At 42.3% G+C, this 21,576-nt stretch overlaps 1 protein-coding gene across 1 annotated transcript in view; it reads right to left on the bottom strand.

Annotated features, from left to right (window-relative positions):
- The window catches only part of LOC126187526 (uncharacterized), a 57,950-nt gene extending 41,474 nt beyond the window's left edge, over positions 1–16,476 (bottom strand). The window contains exon 1 of the mRNA XM_049928667.1: positions 16,233–16,476. Coding sequence (XP_049784624.1) covers positions 16,233–16,461 — 229 coding nt within the window. The 5' untranslated portion in view covers positions 16,462–16,476. The remainder of the gene's footprint in view (positions 1–16,232) is intronic.
- Between the last annotated feature and the right edge of the window lie 5,100 nt (positions 16,477–21,576).

Below are 21,576 nucleotides of genomic sequence, written 5' to 3' on the forward strand. Positions count from 1 at the left end.
TGCCACGGCAAACTGGCTGACACTGACGGCGGCGGTGCACAAATGCTGCGCAGCTAGCGCCATTCGACGGCCAACACCGCGGTTCCTGGTGTGTCCGCTGTGCCATGCGTGTGATCATTGCTTGTACAGCCCTCTCGCAGTGTCCGGAGCAAGTATGGTGGGTCTGACACACCGGTGTCAATGTGTTCTTTTTTCCATTTCCAGGAGTGTATTATTCTTCTCAGCAACTTGGATGAATGAGCTGTTAAGCTGAACGTGTGACAACTCTCTTACTTGTCGGCTCTTGTTATCGTCGCAATTATGGGGATGATGTTTTTCCGAGAGTCTGATGGTATATCGCCACACCAGGGTACACATCAACGCCACTTCTCACGATGATTTTAGAATTTCTGATGGAATATTATCTACCCCTTCTGCCTTATTTGATCTTAAGTCGCCCAAAGCTCTTTTAAATTCTAACTCTAATGCTGGATCCCCTATCTCATCCCTGTCGACTTCTGTTTGTTCTTCAGTCACATCATCAGAGAAGTACTCCCCAGTACACAGGCCTTCAACATACTCTTTCCAGGTATCCTCTCTCTCCTCTGCATTTAACGCTAGAATTCCCATAACTCTTTTAATATTACCGTCCATCCTTTTCCACTAAAGATTGTTTTGACTTTTCTATATGCTGAGTCAGTCTTTCTGACCAGCTTTTGTTTTTCGATTTTTTCGTATTTTTCATGTAGCTATTTCGCGTTAGTTTCCCTACACTTCTTATTTATTTCATTCTTAAATGACTTGTATTTCTGTATTCCTGAATTTCCCTGAACATTTTTGTACTTCCTTCTTTCGTCGATTAACTGAAGTATTTCTTCTGTTACCCATGGTCTGTTCGCTGTTGCCTTCGTTGTACCTCTGTTTTTCTTTGCATCTTTGTATCCTCGACTGTACTAAACGTTAATAAGCATTTGTTACTCCGAAGGTGAGCTGGTTACCTGGAAGGGGTGGCAGCACCGACGTGTTTACACGTGGGAAGTAGGGATGGTGGTTATCGCTGAAACAACAGGTTTTCGGTTTCTTTTTTTCTCACGCCAGCTTAACCTGACTGTTACAACAGCTCAAAATAACCGGTTTTTGAAAAAACCGATTTTCAGTATTTTATTCATATTATTGCCTTTAATAAAGGTAGAGATCGAACAAGATTGCAAAATTGAGACTTACTCAGTTTCAAGACACATAGATCCAAAAATTAAATTAAATAGGCAAATAAAAGAACCCTTAATCTGTCCACCGTTCGCCGCTTTTCTCGAAAAGTGATAAGCGATTGAATACTACAAAATTTCATCAGTATTCTATAATTAATTCTCATTATCTGAAACTGTGCTCAAAAATCATGTTGTAATCGAGGATCATACCACTATTTGGGCGTTATGAATAACGTGTACTAAAGGATGAAAACTGAGGTCGAAGAACTGTATTTTTCGTACTAATTTCTTTGCTTTCAAGGACTACAGGCAGATAAAGGCATATTATGTAGACGTAGCAAGTCTGGTAATTCTGTTTTTATTGCGTTTATATGAATGAATTGCTGTTAACTTTTTAATTTATTGCTGTTATCACAATTCCTTCCTGTGTGATTATTTCATAGAAATGGCAGACAGATCTTTAATCTTTTACAGAAAATTAAGCACTGTGCTTCATTGGTACGTGACTTAGTAAACATTAGGGTTGATGCCATTTTGTAATTCAACAGATGAGCAGCGACGACGGCTGGAAGCTACCGTGTAGACCAGGTGGTGGCAAGTCTTGCGCACTGCACGTATATGCATACCAAGATGCATGGCAACTGGTATATTATGGTTCAGCAATGCTGTACGAGTTCTTATGCCATGCATTTGTTGCTCGTTTCTGTCGGCACTGTTACTAAAATAGCACTGACCGTTTTTCTCATTTTCTATAATAACGTAATATTTCGAACCAATGCACAATTTACAAAAAAATTGTCCGTTTTTAAAAAAGATTTATTTAAAAACAAAAAACTTTTAGCACTGCTGCCATGGTTAATTGATATTCCTGTTTTTTTACTCGGTTATTAGTAAAAAAAACATTTATTATAACAGAGATCAAACATATATGTAGAAAAATATCTCTTCTCCTGTAGCCTTCACACACTTTTGGCTTGATACACAGCTTTTCTAGCATTCTAATGTAACAGTTAAAGGCAATATCACATCATCAACAGCAAATTGACTGCGTGGTCTAGTCGTTCTATTAATGTCAAAAGTTCCAGTCTCCTAGTCTCTACGTATCATTAAAATTTTCTGACCATTTGTTCACGCCAATCCGGAGTTTTCCTATTATAGGCATAGAAGAGAAGTGAACACGAAACGAAACTCTGCATTAAAATCAATGAAGCGTTGTCTCAATATACATATTATTTCTCAAGTCAATATCCATTTTTCTCAACACATACTAATCATACAGGGATAAATGAGGTTGCGTCAAATGGGTTCTTTAATCGGCTTCCGACTTTTCATACCGATGCTGCGCCAAAAGGTACTATTTGTGGATTTTTTTTAAACGTAAAACAGACTTTTAAGTATCACAGGCGAAAGGGCATCATACTTATATTTTACCAAGCGAACTTATTAATCATGAATAAGAGACTCCCTTTTCATATTATCTTATTTCAAACACCATTTTATATGTTTTGAAGTACTTATTTCTATATAGCGTTGTCATAGATAATAACCGTGACAACTTGAGTAGTTCCTTATCTCTGCCCGTGGTACAAATTGACTTTTCTAAACAAATACAGTTTCTGGAACGACATACATATTTGTCACCGTTGCTTTGAAATGTGATTTACCTATTCGTACTACGGCCTGACGTGCTTACACAAAGTAGGAAGTGCAATTAAAATCTCGAAATACAGATGGAGCTTATTGTTGTCTTAGTGGCATACTGGGTAAGACGTGAACACTAAGTTGTAAAGTACACATTTCCCAATTTATTTACTTTTTTGTATTTTATATTCGTATTTCTCATTAAACTTCTCTTCACCAACAGGTAAATGTAAATATTACTGTCGAAAGTTAGAAATTACAACAATAAGTTATGAAAATGTGTAAGTATACAAGGATGTAGGCCTAATTCATGATTATTGTCTCATGTCGTTCGGTTTATTTTTGAAGATGTCTTCAGTTCCACAACTACCCTTATCCCAACGACTACACTCATTCCAAATACTTTCATTATTTAAAACTATAAATGTGCGAAAGTTTCTAGAGGGTCTCATGATTTATCGTGTAATGTGTCGGTGCATGGTCCTCTATATAACCTACTGGCTGTTTGGCCGCTTTAATCCAGATGCTTCTGTTTACAAGTCCGCACATAATGACCTATCCATTCTGATAGCTTTCAAAATAAAATTTCACAGACAGAACAGTTTTTCTGGGAGTTTCTTTGCTAGCCTCAAAGTCCATGTCTGTGCGACAAAAGCTGTGAAGTTTTTGAGAAAAAGATATTACCTTTTACTGTTCATAACATGGCAGGAACTGATGTCTAATATCAAATTTCCCTACATAGTCGGTGAAATATTTACTGTGTGAATGCGCTATGGGGCAGATACTTGAACCCTGCTCCTCTCTGCAACGTGTCGCTCCTTCGGTGATTTGCACGCAGTTGACTTACTTCAGTTTTGCTTGTGGACACTGCCTTGAACATTCCATAATCTTCTCTGTCGACGCTGTCACACTTTTCTTGTTCTCATTGTCAGTAAAATTAATGACGCTGACGGCAAGTTTCGCGCCTTCCCGCGAAATCATTTTAGTCAGCCACTTTCCCTGTTCACACTGCAAGGTAACGACGGGTCTATTTTGAACAGGAACGTGTCTACACCTATTCACATGACCAGGATAATTCCAGCTGTGTGGGTTACCAGTTCCCCTTGCCGAGTAACAACTCAAGTACGGTTCGTGTGTTTGTTGTTATAGCTGTCATATCAAATACTCAAATTGTTGCCCCTGAACACTGATACATCCAAACCAGCAATGCTGGACAAAGGTGAATATGACTTACCACATCAGCGGCCCATTCTATACAGCATTTCATGTCTACAGGAGTCGTTAATGTTTCTTCGTTTGCCCATAGGTAATCGTTCAGAGGTGCTAAGTCTGACGAGCGTGCAGATCGAAAACATTATTCAGATTTTCTGTTAAGAAGGTCTGCAATCATCTGTGTGGAATGGACAGGACATCCCTCATGTTGGCGCAAGATGGACTGCCTTATTTTCAGTGCGATGTCTTCCACTACCTCTGGTAGCATATTTGGCAGGGATAGTAGGTATTTGCGGTTGTTTAGAGACCCAGCAATGAAACTGTCGAAAATCCCGCAGACGAAGGTCGTTGTTTTCTCTCAGCCACCGTACTTTTTCACCTTATCAGTAATGAACATTACGAAGACTGATTTGTCCATGGTTTGTGAACCGTGCGTCGTCCGCTAAGAAAATCTTGTGTAAGAACGCTGCATCACTTTGCAGTTTTTTTTTTTTTAATTAAAGGTATGGGAATGTAGCTGATGCTATGAAAGAACAATGCTCTGCTTTTCATGCTTATTGAATAGGGGAGTGTGTTGCTCCTAGGAATCCTTTTCACACTTTTCGCCTCTAGCCAGACTTGTAACAGAAGTTACGTATATTTTCTTATTCAATTTTGAAATTTTAGTACTCACTTTATTTGTCCTGTAGTCTTTATCCGAAACTGCAAAAAAGACTCTCGAAATTAAAGTTTTTTTTCCAAATGTTGAGAAAGTGTTCCAAAGTACAAAATGGTCCTGTATCTAGGAACAAATTTTCTGTTAGAATTTTAAAATGTTACAGTCGACAAAATTTTGTCAACACTGTATTTAATAGCTTTTGTTACAGTATAACTCTACTTCACACTAGTAAGCACTGAGTGAAACCAAATTAAGAAGAAGTGTTAACAAGAACCAGTTACAAGTTAAAAACTTATTGAAATAGAAGTTGTTGGGAGCTAACACAAATTTCCATTTTCAAGACTGCGAAAATCGTTAAGACATTAATGAAGTTCCGTTCACTAGCAAATATCATGTGTTCCACGACACAAGACCTACTTCCGTTTCAAGGTACAAGATGATGTTCCGTCCATATCCTATGTAACTAGTTTTAAAAATATACAGAATTTTACTCATCATAAAACTCTGAAACTAAAGAATGAACAACATCTTTAGTAATTAACCAATACTCTATATATTATACAACACTTATAATGTAGAACTCTTAATATTTACAAACGTTGCATATAACAGAACCTCAAGTCTCACGACAACAAAAACAGGAGAAAATGGCGGTCTCTCGCGCGCATTCGTTTCTATAATTCTAAGATTAAACATTAGTTTGAGACACCGACTGTAGCACATCATGTGATTCTAGGTACACTATCCCCCAGGTACAACAGTTTTCCCTATCATTTTTTCACCTCGACCGCCCAGTGCTACAACAAGAAGTGAAAAAAAAGCAACATACGTGCCTCTTGAAGCCAGAAACCTAAAACGGCCGCCTTGTTTAAAAAATAACAGCATTTATGGCGTTACCAACATCGTCCAGATCAAATGTCTCTGTCAGCAGCCTGTTGTTCTTGATTATGTATTATTTGTTCCCCAATTCTTCCCCTTTTTCTACCCCTTTTACGTGTTCTTCTTCGTCATAAGGACTTCTTATTCCATACTTTTCATGGTCAACTCCCATCTGTAATTTCTCTCCTTTATTGTCCCCTGTATTCGTTGTTGTCCATCAATATTATCCTTTCCTTTAATGACCATATCTACTCCCATTCTCTGCAGACCACTGCGAAGAGCGTGGCCAAGGGTATTTCTCATTGTACTACATATTAAACGCCACTGTGCACGCTTTAATTAGTCTAACCTTATCTTCACTGTGCTTGCGGGAGCTACAGAGAGGAGGGAGCAGTATGCTCCTAAATTCTTTGCCTTTTCTCGAAACATTGTGAGGAAGCTTTCGCGAAATAGTCAACATTTGTCTTCAAGCATCAATCACGAAAGGTTTTCCAACATTTCCGTGACGCTCTCTCTATATTTCTTCTCATCTCGTCCGTCTCCATGTTTTTCAGTTCCTCAGCTTTTCTGTAGCAGTCTAACACTTTCTCCTACGTTTTATAGAAGAATAGCTCTTAACATTAATATTGCATAAATATTGGTTCTTCCCATGCAGATATGCTATATAAGGTATCGATGTGTTGTTGTGCGACCTTCCTATTCTTCTTAATTTGTTATTCACTTTCATAACTTGCATGTTTATTAAATACTATTTTCAGATTTCTAAAATCTTTTTAGTCCTTAATTACGTTTCCTTCATGTCTACTTCATTAGTATCAGAACAAATGAACAGATAGCCCATCTTTTCAAAAACTCTTTCTAAATAGCGTTTCTTTAAGTCTTCTTCAAATTTCCACGTCTTGTTGTTATCATTAGAATCACCTTTGGTTACTTGACTGATGGAGTGATAACGAAGTGTGTAGAAATATAACTCAACAATTTGGAAATACATTGCACGATATTTCTTTGTATAGTCCCTCAGTGCACATCGGAAGTATATCTTAAGTTTGAAAACAAAACAAAAAAAAATTTAAAAAAATAAAATAGTAGAACTGTATTAAACGTTTTGCTTTTATAAACTCATCAGAGGTAACATTGCCGAGTTTCACTGAGGGCTGAAGTCGTGCTATTGGTTGGTTGGTTGATCTGGGGGAGGAGACCAAACAGCGAGAAAATCGGCCCCATCGAATTAGGGAAGAACAGGAAACGAAGTCGGGCGTGCTCTTTGAAAGGAACCATCCTGGCATTTGACTGAAGCGATTTAGGAAAATCACGGGAAACCTAAATCAGGGTGGTCCGACGCGGATTTGAATCGTCGTCCTCCATGAAGTCCTACTATAAAAATTGTTTACATAACTTACGTAACATTTTCTTACTCCACATTTGCTAATACTTGCGTTATTTTTAATATTGACATGCACTTTGAAACTCCTACACTGTCTTTCGGTCACCTATTAGTGCCAGCGAACTCAGAATAAGCTTCATGTACACAGGACAATTCCACATGGCATTCTAAGTTAGTCGGAGAGAGAATAGGAAGAACACTGTTGGAATGGCCGACTTGTAAAGTGTCGACCTAAATATAGATACAAAGGATGCGGAATGGGGACACTGGCAGTTGTTTCTTGGCAGCTGCCACTTAGCACAGGTGAACGACATCCTGGTTAAAAATAACAGCGCACTCTGCCTGCTTAACTGGGTAGTAACATGCTTGCCTTCCATGCACTGGGCCCGTGTTCGATTCCCGCCCGGGTACCGAGATTTTCTCCGCTCGGGAACTGGGTGTTGCGTTGTCCCCATCATCATTTCATCATCATCATCGGCCGCAAGTCGCCCAATGTGGTGCCCTCTGAAATAAGACTTGCACTCGGCGGCCGAACCCGACTGGGACATCCTGGCCAACAATGCCATACAATCATTTCATTTCATTCAATAACTGCGCACATTGCTCATCTCACTATTCGTTACTGTTATAAGAAGTAAATGCGTCAAGCTCAACACTGACAGCAATTCGTAACTGAGCGAATAATTCACTTTCTGTGCCTACCCGTAAAGTACCATTTATGTACTGATTTCGAAGAATTTTTTACATGGGAATTTCTTATGGGATTTAGAAGAATTGCCAAAACTCACTTAAAATAGCGATAACATTCCGGAACTAAGTGATGTTAGCAAAACAACAAAAATGGATAATGAAGCCATTGTTCTTGCAGAAGATGATAATGGGTGTGTTGGAGATAATAGTTTTTGCACTAGATTACAGCAACCCTTTTTATGTATAGCTTATATAGCACGCCATACTTCCAGACAGTCCGCAGCTCGTGGTCCCGCGGTAGCGTTCTCGCTTCCCGAGCACGGGGTCCCGGGTTCGATTCCTGGCGGAGTCAGGGATTTTGAGATGACTCGATGTTGTTGTGTCGTCCTCATCATCATTCATCCCCATTACGGTCGGAGGAAGGCATCGTTCCCCTACGCTCTGTCACTGTGTATGGGACTTCATCATCATTTCCAGACAGACGGTGATTCAGTACAATTTTCATGATGACTTTTCTGGTTCATAGCAGAACGTACTCTGTAATGAAGCTACCTGAGAGATTTAAACCGTTTTCCGTAGTCTCTAAACACTAAAAAGAAAAAAAAATAAGCCGCACTCAGGTAATGCAGTTGGTATGGAAGCATACTCTTAACGACCTCTTGACGTTGCGTTCATTAAAGAAGGAGCAGCACCTCATAGGGGCAAAGACATGTTATGAAACTTCGAAAAATGTAATTCTAGATGGGCACGCCGAGTTCTGAATTCTGTTCTCTCTGACTATGAATCCATTGTATCACCTCGCTCTATCAGGTGGTAAGAGCGTAGCACACGAATAGCAAGGGACAGGGTTCGAGTCCCAGTCTAAAAAACATTTTGTCAAATACCTTCACATAGGAAAGGAGGAAAGATTAGAGTGCAACGTCCGTTATAGATTGCTCATTGGTGTCGGAGGACAAGCTCGGATTAGCGAAGGATGGATAAGGAAAACGGCCGTGTCCTTTCAAAGGAACTATCCCAGCATTTGCATTGAGAAATTTAGAAAAATCACAGAAAAAATGAATTTGGATGGCCAGGGGTGTATTTGAAGCGCCATTCTTCGGAATACGAGTCCAGTGTGCTAACCACTTTGTCGCTTTTCTTTCTTAATCCACTACTATTCTTTCATATTAGAAATAACACTGTAGGATTTTACAACAGAACAGAAATCATACGCCACACATTTCTGTGGTCAGTATTAAGCGACGCTTGTGGTGGCTAAACAGCGACGCCACTGAATAGCGTGTGACTAGGAACTAGTGATTTGGAGCAATGAATCACGCTATACCCTGTAGCAATCCGATGGAAGCGTTTGGGTTTAGCAAATGCCTGGAGAATGTTACCTACCATCATGTTTAGTGCCAAAAGTGAGTACGGGAGCGATTATGTTGCGGCATGAGGGTATTTTCCGTGGTCAGAACGTGAGCCCATTACTGTACCTAAGAAAATGCCATATTCGCATAGAAATGCAGCCATTTTACAGCACTCCGCATTGCGTACAATGGAGGAACAATTCGGAGACGATGACTGTTTACTTCAACACGACAGTGCACCATGCCACAAAATGGCGTCTCTGAGGCAATGATTTGTCGACAATAATATCCCTGAAATGCTCTGACTTGCCAAGATTCCAGACCAGAACCCAGTGGAGGACCTTTGGAATGAGTTCGACTTCGCTCCATACCCCTGCCTCCAACATCTCGACCTTCTCCGGTTTCGGCCCTTGAGAAAGAATGGGCTGCAGTTCTTCCATTCAAACTCAGATACCTCATTAAACGTGTCCCCAGTAGAGTTCAAGCCGTCATAAAGGCGAAGGGTGGACACATCCCATATTAATGTCCACTAATGGGTGTGCGAACACTTTTGATCAGATGGTGTAAGTCAGGCTCTAATGTAACCGCGAGAAGGTAAAAAGCAAATAAAAAGCAGTTTGATTGGTGTTAGCTGTGAATCGCCCTGTTTCATCCATTACGCAACAATATTTTGAGTAACTAGTACAGCTCTTTCCCACATCTCGTTAGAACCAGCACAGCGGATTAGCGACTGTGGCTGGTGCAACCAACCAGAGTGTGGCTTGTCAGTGGTTTCCCACCCTCCTTTAGGCAAATGCTGGGCTGTTCCCCAATTCGCCTCAGAAAAACTATACAAAAACAGTTAAAATACGACCACACACAGAACAAAGTTTAGACAGTGCACAAACAGGTGACGCTCACGACTTCTCTCCCATAGACGAGATGAACGCTAAGAAGACGAAAAAATAAGAAGTGCGTATCTTTAGTGCACCAAGAGCGCACATTCAGATATTCTATAAGTCTGCCTCCGAGACGTTCACAAAGATTTCAGTACAGATATTGAAAACTGAAGGGATTAGCAGTAAGCTGTCCGAATTTCATATGTAGGTTTATTACAGGAAAACATCACGAAATCCTACAGAAACAAGTACAATCTTAAGAAATGGAGCCGCAAATTCGATTTTAAACTAACAGTTGTATGGCGGCAAGAAACTTCTGATAGGAAAAGAGAAAATTTAAAACAAAACAGCGTAAAAAGCATCCATTTTGAAGAGAAAAGGAGCAGTAAATCAATCAGTTGTTATAGTTAATACTTATCATTTGCCTTTGTAAGATCGCATTAAATGTTGCATTGTTCCATTCAAGGTTTAGACAAAAAAAAAACAGTCATGCGGCTCATATCCGGGTACAACACATAATTTTGGAGACTTATTGCTCGTCTTACAAAGTCAAGCTACTTCAGGCACAAGAGGATCAAGATGATAGGGTACTTTAGTTCGTTGACAAAGATGAGTGGAGAGTATGTTATCCCATTCGTCTCCAGAAGAAACGTAAAGCAATCGACGTTTACAGGAGTTCGTAATTACACAGCCATGTTAACTGTGCTACCATATACCTCTCACCGAGAAGTTTGATAGTAGTTTTGGTAGACAAAAGAAAAACGTCAGTTGCACGATTAAGGAGTGTGATGCTCTTCTATTGAGTATAGTTCTTTCCATACCAGGAGAAGACAGGCGTTTGCGGTCAGTAATTTAAATCAAAAGCAGTGTGCTTTAGGGTATGGCAACCACGGCAGTGTCCCTCAATACCAAAACACTAGCAGAGGATAAGAATAAAATTAAATTATTGGGTCTGAGAAAAGTCAGAGGACTGTTCAGAGTGAAGGAGTGGTTAATAAGATGGAACCGTTAAATTGAGAGAGCGCGCGCTCGTTTCTAGATGTAGCCAACCTAATTTAAGTTCGTCGCTGTTTCTTTAAATCATTTCAGGTAGCAAGCGGTTAGTGTCAACAAGACATTAATTCTAGGAAAACGAGCAAGAGAAAAGGAAAAGCCGTCGGACGATACAGTTACCTTGACAGTCTTTCAGCTTCATGAGGTGTAACCTATAAATTTAGTTGTAAGTAAAGCAGGTGTCGGAGATCCGTGGATACGCACAGTACATCATAATCGTAGTTCATATGCGACAGGGAACTCCTGCACTTGTCGTCTGCTCGGTAGAAATTACTGACTCTTTGAGACATCTGCAATACCGAATTAACAAACTATATGCAAGGACGGACACCACTATTGATGGCTGGTTAAATCATGTGAGTGCTTTATAGTCCGCTTTATAGATATTGATAGAGAAGTTTCCTCAAATCCTAACGGAACCTAAGAGTTCAGAACACTGTAAAGGATAATGTAGGACAACAGCTACTATCTCGTTGAAAACTATTGGCTTAGTATCCGGATAACTTTTCAATGGCGACTCTAAGGAATAGCAATCAATATTCAACACAGCAACTTGGATTTACCTTCGTCATATAAACTATTTACATTATTATAACCTTGACTATTTATTCTCGAGAAATTACGATATAATTAGTGAATAAATTAGTAGAATAAGATACATAAACTGTACGTTATTTGTAAGTTATGGAATAATGGAAAGGCAGCATGTTCTCCACTCTAATGAACCAGATCACTCTCGAGTTCCCATTTCAAATATCACACGATATGTAGGAAGTCAGTAAGAACCAGAAACTTTGTTTAAAAACCACAGTGCCTTACGAACCCGATCCTGCCGAAGAAGGTAAGACCTTATCTTAAGTCCACCTAAGATCCAATTCACCCTAACAATTATAGGATTATTAACAAGTTAACCAGAATCCGAAGCACAATCGAAACTGATTTTTTCGCGTACGCAAAGCGCTGTCAGAGGTGAACATAAAAGTAAGTGGTGGTTTGTGGTGTGGAGTCTCGTTGAGTCTAATGCAGCGGATACACTTAAGGCCACGACTTAAAACACACGACGAAGCCGTCTAGATACTTCGTCCACATATTATTCAAAAGAATTGGCATAATCAACCTAGCTATAGACACAAAAATATAGTTTTTTTTTTCAATTAAGTTGGAAAATCCTCAGAATTTGCATCACATTAACTGCTAGTAAAAAATCCTAGAACCAAGTGGCTGCTGCAACCGATATCTGAGGCTTTCCACATAGCCATTAAACAACGCATTTAATATTCATTCTTGTTACGTCACACTATAAAGAACAGTACATAATATAACAGTCACGCTCTGTGTGACGAATTCCTCAGTTTTTCTCAAAACGTTGATTTCGCGATAAGGAAGCAATATATAGCCTGCCTTATCTTAGAAATTACGTTCTCGAAATTTTAAAATAAATCTTTCCGTACTACACATCGTATCTCTTGCAGCGCCTTCCATTGGAATTTGATGAACATATCTGTCACATTCTCACGTTTACTAAATGAACCCGTGACAAAACGCGTCGCTTTTCTTTGTATCTTTTTCTACGCCCTGTATTAAATATATCTGAGAGAGAAAGAGATCTTTTCACGAAAACATTTTTTTTATGTTTACCGTCGTTCCTCAGTTGCTTCTGTTTTTTGCAGATGTGGTCCGTCTATACAGCTAAATTACTGGCTGCTTGTTTTGTGCCACGCCCCTTCGACCGCTTTGTTTGGGAACACAGACAAAGCAAGGAAAAAAACACACAGCGACAGTTGGGAAAACCTGATACAGTAAACGCACAATCAACACGCAGTGAACAGCGAAACTGAGGTGTTCAGTTGAAATGTGTTCGTAAAGCACCGAAAATCTGACAACCACGTGTACAGAGACCAACGAAGTACCGGGTGGTTATAATTAAACTTTCCCTATTTAACGCGTTATAACACGGAAACTATTTACTGTATGAGTACCAAACTTGGTAGCATTAACGTCTAGAGAATATTGTCATGATTTCCATGCGTCGCAGCACCACGATCCAGTTCCAGCTGTGGCCACCAGGTGCCATAACCAGTCATCGTGACTCATAGTCTCACACACCTGACCAGTCGCAGTGCACTTGTTGATGTGTCAACATGAGCTTGGACAAAAGTAGCAGGGCATTGTTGGTGAAGCTCTGTTATTAAAACAACAGTAATGCATCAGCTGCACTTCGAGAATATCGACGGCTGAAAGATTACACAGGTCCTCTTTCTCCACCTGCTGTGCAGAGCATGATGAAGAAGTTCGAATCAACTGGAGAACTGGACGTCGCTCTGGGAAGAGGCCGACGACCGGTTGCACCACAGGTGATTGATGAAATCGCTGTTGCTGTGGCAGACTACGCTGCGCGCAATTCCCAATCGTCACGCAGTGCGCGTGGTGTGTCACGACAGTTGAACATCCTGTGGTCCACTGTACGGAAGATGCTTTAAACCATTCTCGAATGGTATCCATACAAGATCCATATCGTACAGCAGCTTGCACCACAGGATGAACAACGACGTGTTGACTTTGCTCTCCACTTTCTCGTAAGTATTGAAGTTGACGAGGGATGGCCCTGGATCATCCTGTGGACAGACGAAGCTCATATTTCTCTGACGGGTGAGTTGAACACGCAGAATCGTCGAGTGTGGGGATCTTTACCCCCAGTCAGTGTGCATGAAGTTCCTCTGTACGGTGAACGTGTCACCGTATGGTGTGGCTTCACGGCTACATTCATCATTGGCCCATTCTTGTTTGAACCAGGTGGCGCTCAGGGACCCAAGACGTGCAGTGTGACTGGCCAGCGTTACTATGATGTGCTTCGCCAGCATGTCACACGCGCCCTACAGGAGAGAGACGCATTGAAGCCAACAGTTTTCATACGAGTTGGGGCCCCACCGCACATCGTTCGAGAAATTTACCTTCTTCTTCGAAACACGTTTGGAAACGATCGAATTATCTGCGGATCATTTCCAAATGCTTGGCTGGCATGATCACCTGATCTCACTCCCTGTGATTTCTGGTTGTGCGGCTACCTGAAGGACATGGTTCACCAGGGAACATTCACATATGTGCTGATCTGAAGCGCAGCATATCAAGAAAGGTAGCCAGAATACCTACGGACGTGCTTTCTTCTGCTCTGCAGAACGCAATCCTGCGCTTGCAGACTCTTCTGGACACTGGTGGGCTCGATAGGGAGCCCCTTTTGAAACAGTAATGGTACGGGTATGCAACGGTGTGATGTACCGTACCAGCAAATTAAAAGTGTTTCAATTGAATTGATTCTACATTAGTTATCTTCCCCATGTCCTCGACATTAATGCTACCAAGTTTGGTGCTCGTACGGCAATTAGTTTCCGTGTTATAACGTGTTAAATAGGAAAAGATTAATCACCCGGTACAACAGCAGGGTAGCACATGTGGAGTAATAAGATAACAAATCGTAGCTAAAACTTAACAGTAATTTAACCTCACGAAACTTATGCTGCAAAAAACTGTATCTCACATAACACCAACAAAAGACTATAATATAGTAAGATATCTGCGTGCAACAGTCTACTAAAAGACTGCCTACACTACGCTTATCCGTCCTTTGCTGGAGTATTGCCGTGCGGTGTTGGATCCTCACTAGGTACGACTGAAGGAGGGCATCGAGAAAGTCCAGAGAAGGCCAACTCGTTTTGTATTATCACGAAGTAGGGGAGAGAATATAGCGAATATGAGAAGCGAGTTGGGGTGGAAATCATTAAAATCATTAAAACAAAGGCGTTTTTCGTTGCAGCGAAATCTTTTCACGAAATCTCAGTCACCAACTTTCTCCTCTTCAGGTGTAAATATATTACTGTCATCAAACATACATACGGAAAAAGGATGATCTTAATAAAATAAGAGAAATCAGAGTTCGTACAGAAAGATTTACGTGTTCTTTTGTACCACGCGCTGTTCTAGTGCAACGGGAGAGAAATAGTCCGAAGCTGGCTCGAACAATCCTCTGCCAGGGATTTGGGTGTGCATTGCAGAATAATCATGTAGATGCAGATGTATTTGTCATATAACGCAATTTCATACATATAAAACAAACACGTATTACAGGATGTTTCGCAAACGAAAAGAAGCGAGTTGCATATGGCACAAAAACAATCTCCAAATAAATTACTAAACAACTTATCGAAAGAGGATCTTGTAAGTTACTTCTTTCGTGAGTGAATTACGTTTCCATAGGATTCTTCTAATAAATCTCAAACTAGCTTTTACTACAACTACTTTTATGTAGGCATCTCATTTTTGAGTTCTTCCGGATGACCATTCCTAAAAATTTTACTGTTGTGACAGTTCCCTGTTACTGATAGCCAGTCGTTTAACCGACCAGTAAGTAGTCCTTCCTCCTGTTTATGAACAACACGTTAAGTTTATTGACGGTGCGGGTCAACTGCCAGTACATGCACCATGCACTGGTCCTCTGTAAAAAATGGTTCAAATGGCTCTGAGCACTATGGGACTTACCATCTATGGTCATCAGTCCCCTAGAACTTAGAACTACTTAAACCTAACTAACCTAAGGACATCACACAACACCCAGCCATCACGAGGCAGAGAAAATCCCTGACCCCGCCGGGAATCGAACCCGTCCTCTGTAATTATGCCATGTACGTCGCTACGATGTTCTGACTTGGTGAGTTTACTGCACACGACAGCGTTAACCGCAAGCATTCGAACAGAAATTCCGCCAACATCCATCATATCACTTACACGCATCGTGTGCAGTATCGGTCATGTAACACTCCCTTAGTGTATTCCCTAGGTTAGTTTCACGTTTGACAGATTCGCCACATTGAAAATGACATATTGAGCTCTAGTTGCAAGGAAATCCTGTGTGTGACAAAAAGTTTTTCTGATGTTCCATTAGCCCGTACATAGTTCGTTAGACCACACTCTTTCATGTAACTTCCGACGGTCAAAGAACACAGCAGGAACTAGGGTGCCGTTACATGGACGAATAGAGCTAGCCGAGTCTCTGCAAGTGCCCCGTTTATCCCTAGAGATGATTTTCGGTCTCAGAAATACGCGAGCATTAAACGTTGTGAGGTAGTGTGCGGCCTGACTCTTCTACATCGGACACGATTGAGCTGCAGGAAATTCACCATCGAGATCTTCACCAGCGACGACACCTGGAGAGTGGACTTCCTTCAGAGAAACAGAAGACCCGACGACAGGAAACTTCGCGAGCCGCCTTCCCCGGCCACTGTGTGTGTGTGAGGAGAAGCCACTGACCTTTGCTGTGTGGCGGAGTGGCGCGCAGGAGAAGGGAAGCTGCTGTGCTGAGCCTGTGGCTGCCGGGCGTCGACTGAGGACGGCCGCGGCGGAGGCGCCGTTTCAAGCGTCGGCCGAGCGCGAGCGGCGTCGCGGAGGTGTCGGGTGACTCACCGCCAGCCTGACGTCGCCCTGAATATTCTGGGCCCGCCGCGTCGCGACGCGCCGCTCTGCAGGTGCATGGCTCCATCGACTTTGATCACCATTACGACACTCACACGTCGCTGCCGGCGTTTGACTCATTACGTGGGACGTTGTCACGTGGCTCAGACGTCCTGATAGCCGGAACAAAGACCCTATATTAAGTGAAGTCCCTGTTTCTTTATTGGGTATTAGTTGAGTACCCGGCGCTGCCCGAGTATGTATTTATTCCAGTCTTCTATTAGTCCATCTTCTCCTTCCACCCTCTCTCTCTGTCCATCTCCTCCTTCTGCCCATCTTCTACGCCCCCCTCCTCTCTCTCTCTGCCAATTTGCTTCTCTCCCTCTCCCTGTCAATCTGCTGCTTCCCCTCTCTCCACCAATCTTCTCCTCCCCTTCTGTCCATCGGCTCCTCCCCGTCTCGGCATATGCTCCTTCTCACACCGTCCATCTCTTCCACCCATCTAATTCCATATCCTCTCCCCCCCTCCCGCCATCTGTTCATCTCTTCCTTTCCTCTCTCTATGTCTATTTCATCCTTACCCTGTCTCTTCCCATCTCATCCTCTTTCATTTCTCTGTCCATCTCCTCCTCTCCCATCCCCCTCTATCTCCCATTCCCTGCTCTTTGTTTTTCTCGTCCTTCCTCTTATATGTGCTGATCTCCTCCTTCCCCTTTGCTGCCTTCCCAATTTCTCCTCCCACCTTCTCTCCCCATGCTATCATGCTCACACGAATAGGATGCTGATGATTCTTACCCCTGCAGCATTTCTTTCCAGATTGTAACTAATATGTGTACGACCTTTAGGCTACAATATAGCAGGTCAGCGACTGGAATCAGTTAATTCCATAAACTATCTGGGAGTGCGCATTAGGAGTGATTTAAAATGGAATGATCATATAAAGTTGATCGTCGGTAAAGCAGATGCCAGACAGATTCATTGGTAGAATCCTAAGGAAATGCAATCCGAAAACAAAGGAAATAGGTTACAGTACGCTTGTTCGCCCACTGCTTGAATACTGCTCAGCAGTGTGGGATCCGTACCAGATAGGATTGATCGAAGAAATAGAGAAGATCCAACGGAGTGCAGCGCACTTCGTTACAGGATCATTTAGTAATCGCGAAAGCGTTACGGAGATGATAGATAAACTCCAGTGGAAGACTCTGCAGGAGAGACGCTCAGAGAACATACCTTCACCGAGGAGTCAAGCGGTATATTGCTCCCTCCTACGTATATCTCGCGAAGAGACCATGAGGAGAAAATCAGAGAGATTAGAGCCCACACGGAGGCATACCGACAATCCTTCTTTCCACGAACAATACGAGTCTGGAATAGAAGGGAGAAGCGATAGAGGTACTCAATGTACACTCCGCCACACACCGTCAGGTGGCTTGCGGAGTATGTATGTAGATGTAGATGTAGATGTAGATTGTTCCAGGAGTTTAGGATGAACTTTTTTACTGTGGTAATTTGTTGGAAATTTGTGGTAAGGTCTTATGGGACCAAACTGCTGAGCTCATCGGTGCCTAATCTTACACACTATTTAATCTAACTTAAACTAATTTACGCTGCGGACGACACACACTCCCATGCCCAAGGGAGGACTCGAACCACCGACAGGGGCAGCCGCGCGGACCGTGATAAGACGTCTCGGACCGCGCGGCTACCCCGCGCGGTTAACATATTTCGCACGTGTTTCTACGCATATTTCATGTGTATACCTAGCGAATTTCGTTCTGCAGTTTCATTTTCACAAAGCTCGATGTTTATGACGTCGTATCTCGTAACTATCTGGTGTATAATGATATAATTTTGCAGGTACGCTCAGTTGTATATGTGGCTACTTTCTGTAAAACGTGTTGTGTATGAACTTAGTAAGGAGCAAGTAATAAATTAAAACGGCATGCATGATGCTGCAGTTTTTTTACATGTCTCAGTATCTGACGTAATATGTATTGAACTATACGTGTCGTACAGTGATATGTTTTTGTGTGCAAATTTAGTGAGATATCTGCATACTATCTGCGAAAATTGTTACGAATAGAATTAGTAGGAACTAAGTAATAAATTTAAATGTCTTGCATGATGCGGTTGTTTTTCACACATCTCAGTGCGTATGACGTTATATCTCCCGCACTTTGTGTCGTACAATGATATAATTTTGTAGGTATAGTCAGTGACTTTGTGAATACTGTCTGCGAAATGTGTCGCGAATACAGTTAGTAGTAAGGGAGTAATAAATTAAAGCATCGTGCTTTATGCGGCAGTTGCACTACATGAACAGCGAAAATGTAGTAACTGATAAACTTTTTTCCTTTTATCGATTTGTGGGGGTCGGCATAGGGAAAAAATATTTCGCGAGGCTAGAAATTACGTGTAAAATTTGTTTCAAGAGTCTAAGTGCTCCCGTTCTCAAATACTGAAAGACTAAAGTATGAGCCGCGCGAGGTGGCAGCGCGGTTACAGGTGCCTTGACATGGTTCGCACGGCTGCCCCCGACGGAGGTTCGAGTCCTCCCTTCAGCGTGGATGTGTTTGTTGTCCTTAGCGTAAGTTAGTTTACGTTAGATAAAGTAATGTGTAAGCCTAGGGACCGATGACCTCAGCAGTTTGGTCCCATAGGAACTTACCGCCACGAAAGTACAGGTAGTCAAAAATGGTTCAAATGGCTCTGAGCACTATGGGACTTAACATTTATGGTCATCAGTCCCCTAGAACTTAGAACTACTTAAACCTAACCAACCTAAGGACAGCACACAACACCCAGTCATCACGAGGTAGAGAAAATCCCTGACCCCGCCGGGAATCGAACCCGGGAATCCGGGCATGTACAGGTAGTCGCACGCCCAACGCCACACTGGTTTTTATGCCCCACCCCCTCTAACAGATACGTGGTTCTTATCCCTAAGGTGGTGATATCCAGACAGAAAGTGGTACGTGTATCAAGCCTGGTTGAAATCGGTCTAGTAGTTTAGGAGGAGATGTGGAACGTACACACATCCATACATCCAGCTGCATGTATCCAGTTCCTACGTTTGAAAATGTTCTGTAATGTTCATGTCTGTCCAGTGCCTGAGCAACTATTCTTCTAATATTGAGCCACATTTCTTCTACAATCTCCTATCCAGAGCTAAATGTTCGAAGCTTCTTATTGAGATACGACACTATTGCCTCTTTATCTGGCTTTCTCGACACATAAATCTTGTTTTAGTTGCCGTTTGCGGTAGTAATCATTGTCACTACTACTGCCTCACGGCTTCTAATACCAGTTTCAAAGTGGACCGCATGAAAGGGGTCCGGTCTATTTGTTGCCATTAGATAAAATACACTACTGGCCATTAAAATTGCTACACCAAGAAGAAATGCAGATGATAAACGGGTATTCATTGGACAGATATATTATACTAGAACTGACATGTGATTACATTTTCACGCAATTTGGGTGCATAGATCCTGAGAAATCAGTACCTAGAACAACCACCTCTGGCCGTAATAACGGTCTTGATACGCCTGGGCATTGAGTCAAACAGAGCTTGGATGGCGTGTACAGGTACAGCTGCCCATGCAGCTTCAACACGATACCACAGTTCATCGAGAGTAGTGACTGGTGTATTGTGACGAGCCAGTTGCTCGGCCACCATGGCCAGACGTTTTCAATTGGTGAGAGATCTGGAGAATGTGCTGGCCATGGCAGCAGTCGAACATTTTCTGTATCCAGAAAGGCCCGCACAGGACCTGCAACATGCGGTCGTGCATTATCCTGCTGAAATGTAGGGTTTCGCAGTGATCGAATGAAGGGTAGAGCCACGGGTCGTAACACATCTGAAATGTAACGTCCACTGATCAAAGTACCGTCAATGCGAACAAGAGGTGACCGAGACGTGTAACCAATGGCACCCCTACCATCACGTCCGGGTGATATGCCAATATGGCGATGACGAATACAAAATGTGTGTGAAATCCTATGGGACTTAACTGCTAAGGTCATGAGTCCCTAAGCTTACACACTACTTAACCTAAATTATCCTAAGGACAAACACACACACCCATGCCCGAGGGAGGACTCGAACCTCCGCCAGGACTAGCCGCACAGTCCATGACTGCAGCGCCTTAGAGAGCTCGGCTAATCCCGTGCGGCGATGACGAATACAGGCTTCCAATGTGCGTTCACCGCGATGTCGCTAAACACGAATGCGACCATCATGATACTGTAAACAGAGCCTGGATTCACCCGAAAAAAAGACGTTTTGCCATTCGTGCACCCAGGTTCGTCGTTGAGTACACAATCGCAGGTGTTCCTGTTTGTGATGCAGCGTCAAGGGTAACCGCAGGTATGTTCTCCGAGCTGATAGTCCATGCTGCTGCAAACGTCGTCGAACTGTTCGTGCGGATGGTTGTTGTCTTGCAAACGTCCCCATCTGTTAACTCAGGGATCGAGACGTGGCTGCACGATCCGTTACAGCCATGCGGATAAGATGCCTGTCATCTTGACTGCTAGTGATACGAGGCCGTTGGGATCCAGCACGGCGTACCGTATTACCCTTCTGAACCCACCGATTCCATATTTTGCTAACAGTCATTGCATCTCGACCAACGCGAACAGCAATGTCGCGATACGATAAATCGCAATCGCGATAGGCTACAATCCGACCTTTATCAAAGTCGGAAACGTGATGGTACGCATTTCTCCTCCTTACACGAGGCATCGCAACAACGTTTTACCAGGCAACGCCGGTCAACTGCTGTTTGTGTATGAAAAACCGGTTGGAAACTTTCCTCACGTCAGCACGTTGTAGCTGTCGCCACCGGCGCCAACATTGTGTGAATGGTCTGAAACGCTAATCATTTGCATATCACAGCATCTTCTTCCTGTCGGTTAAATTTCGCGTCTGTAGCACGTCATCTTAGTGGTGTAGCAATTTTAATGGCCAGTAGTGTATATTTCCATCATTTCCGAACTATCTGCAGTAGGTAGTTTTCGGAGAAGGTATTTAATATTGTTTCACAGGATTCCTGAGACGACCATTACTTTTAAAATTGCATCTGTTCTAATTGACTGTAAGATTTTTAATGCCAGTTTGGTTGAGGAACCGAGGCACCAGCAAGCTGAAGTTCTGTCTAAAATTTTCAGTTACATTCGGTAGAAGGAGGGGGGGGGGGTGAGG

Source organism: Schistocerca cancellata, chromosome 5 (genome assembly GCF_023864275.1).
Source record: "Schistocerca cancellata isolate TAMUIC-IGC-003103 chromosome 5, iqSchCanc2.1, whole genome shotgun sequence".
In the NCBI taxonomy this organism is placed as follows: Eukaryota; Metazoa; Arthropoda; class Insecta; order Orthoptera; family Acrididae; genus Schistocerca; species Schistocerca cancellata.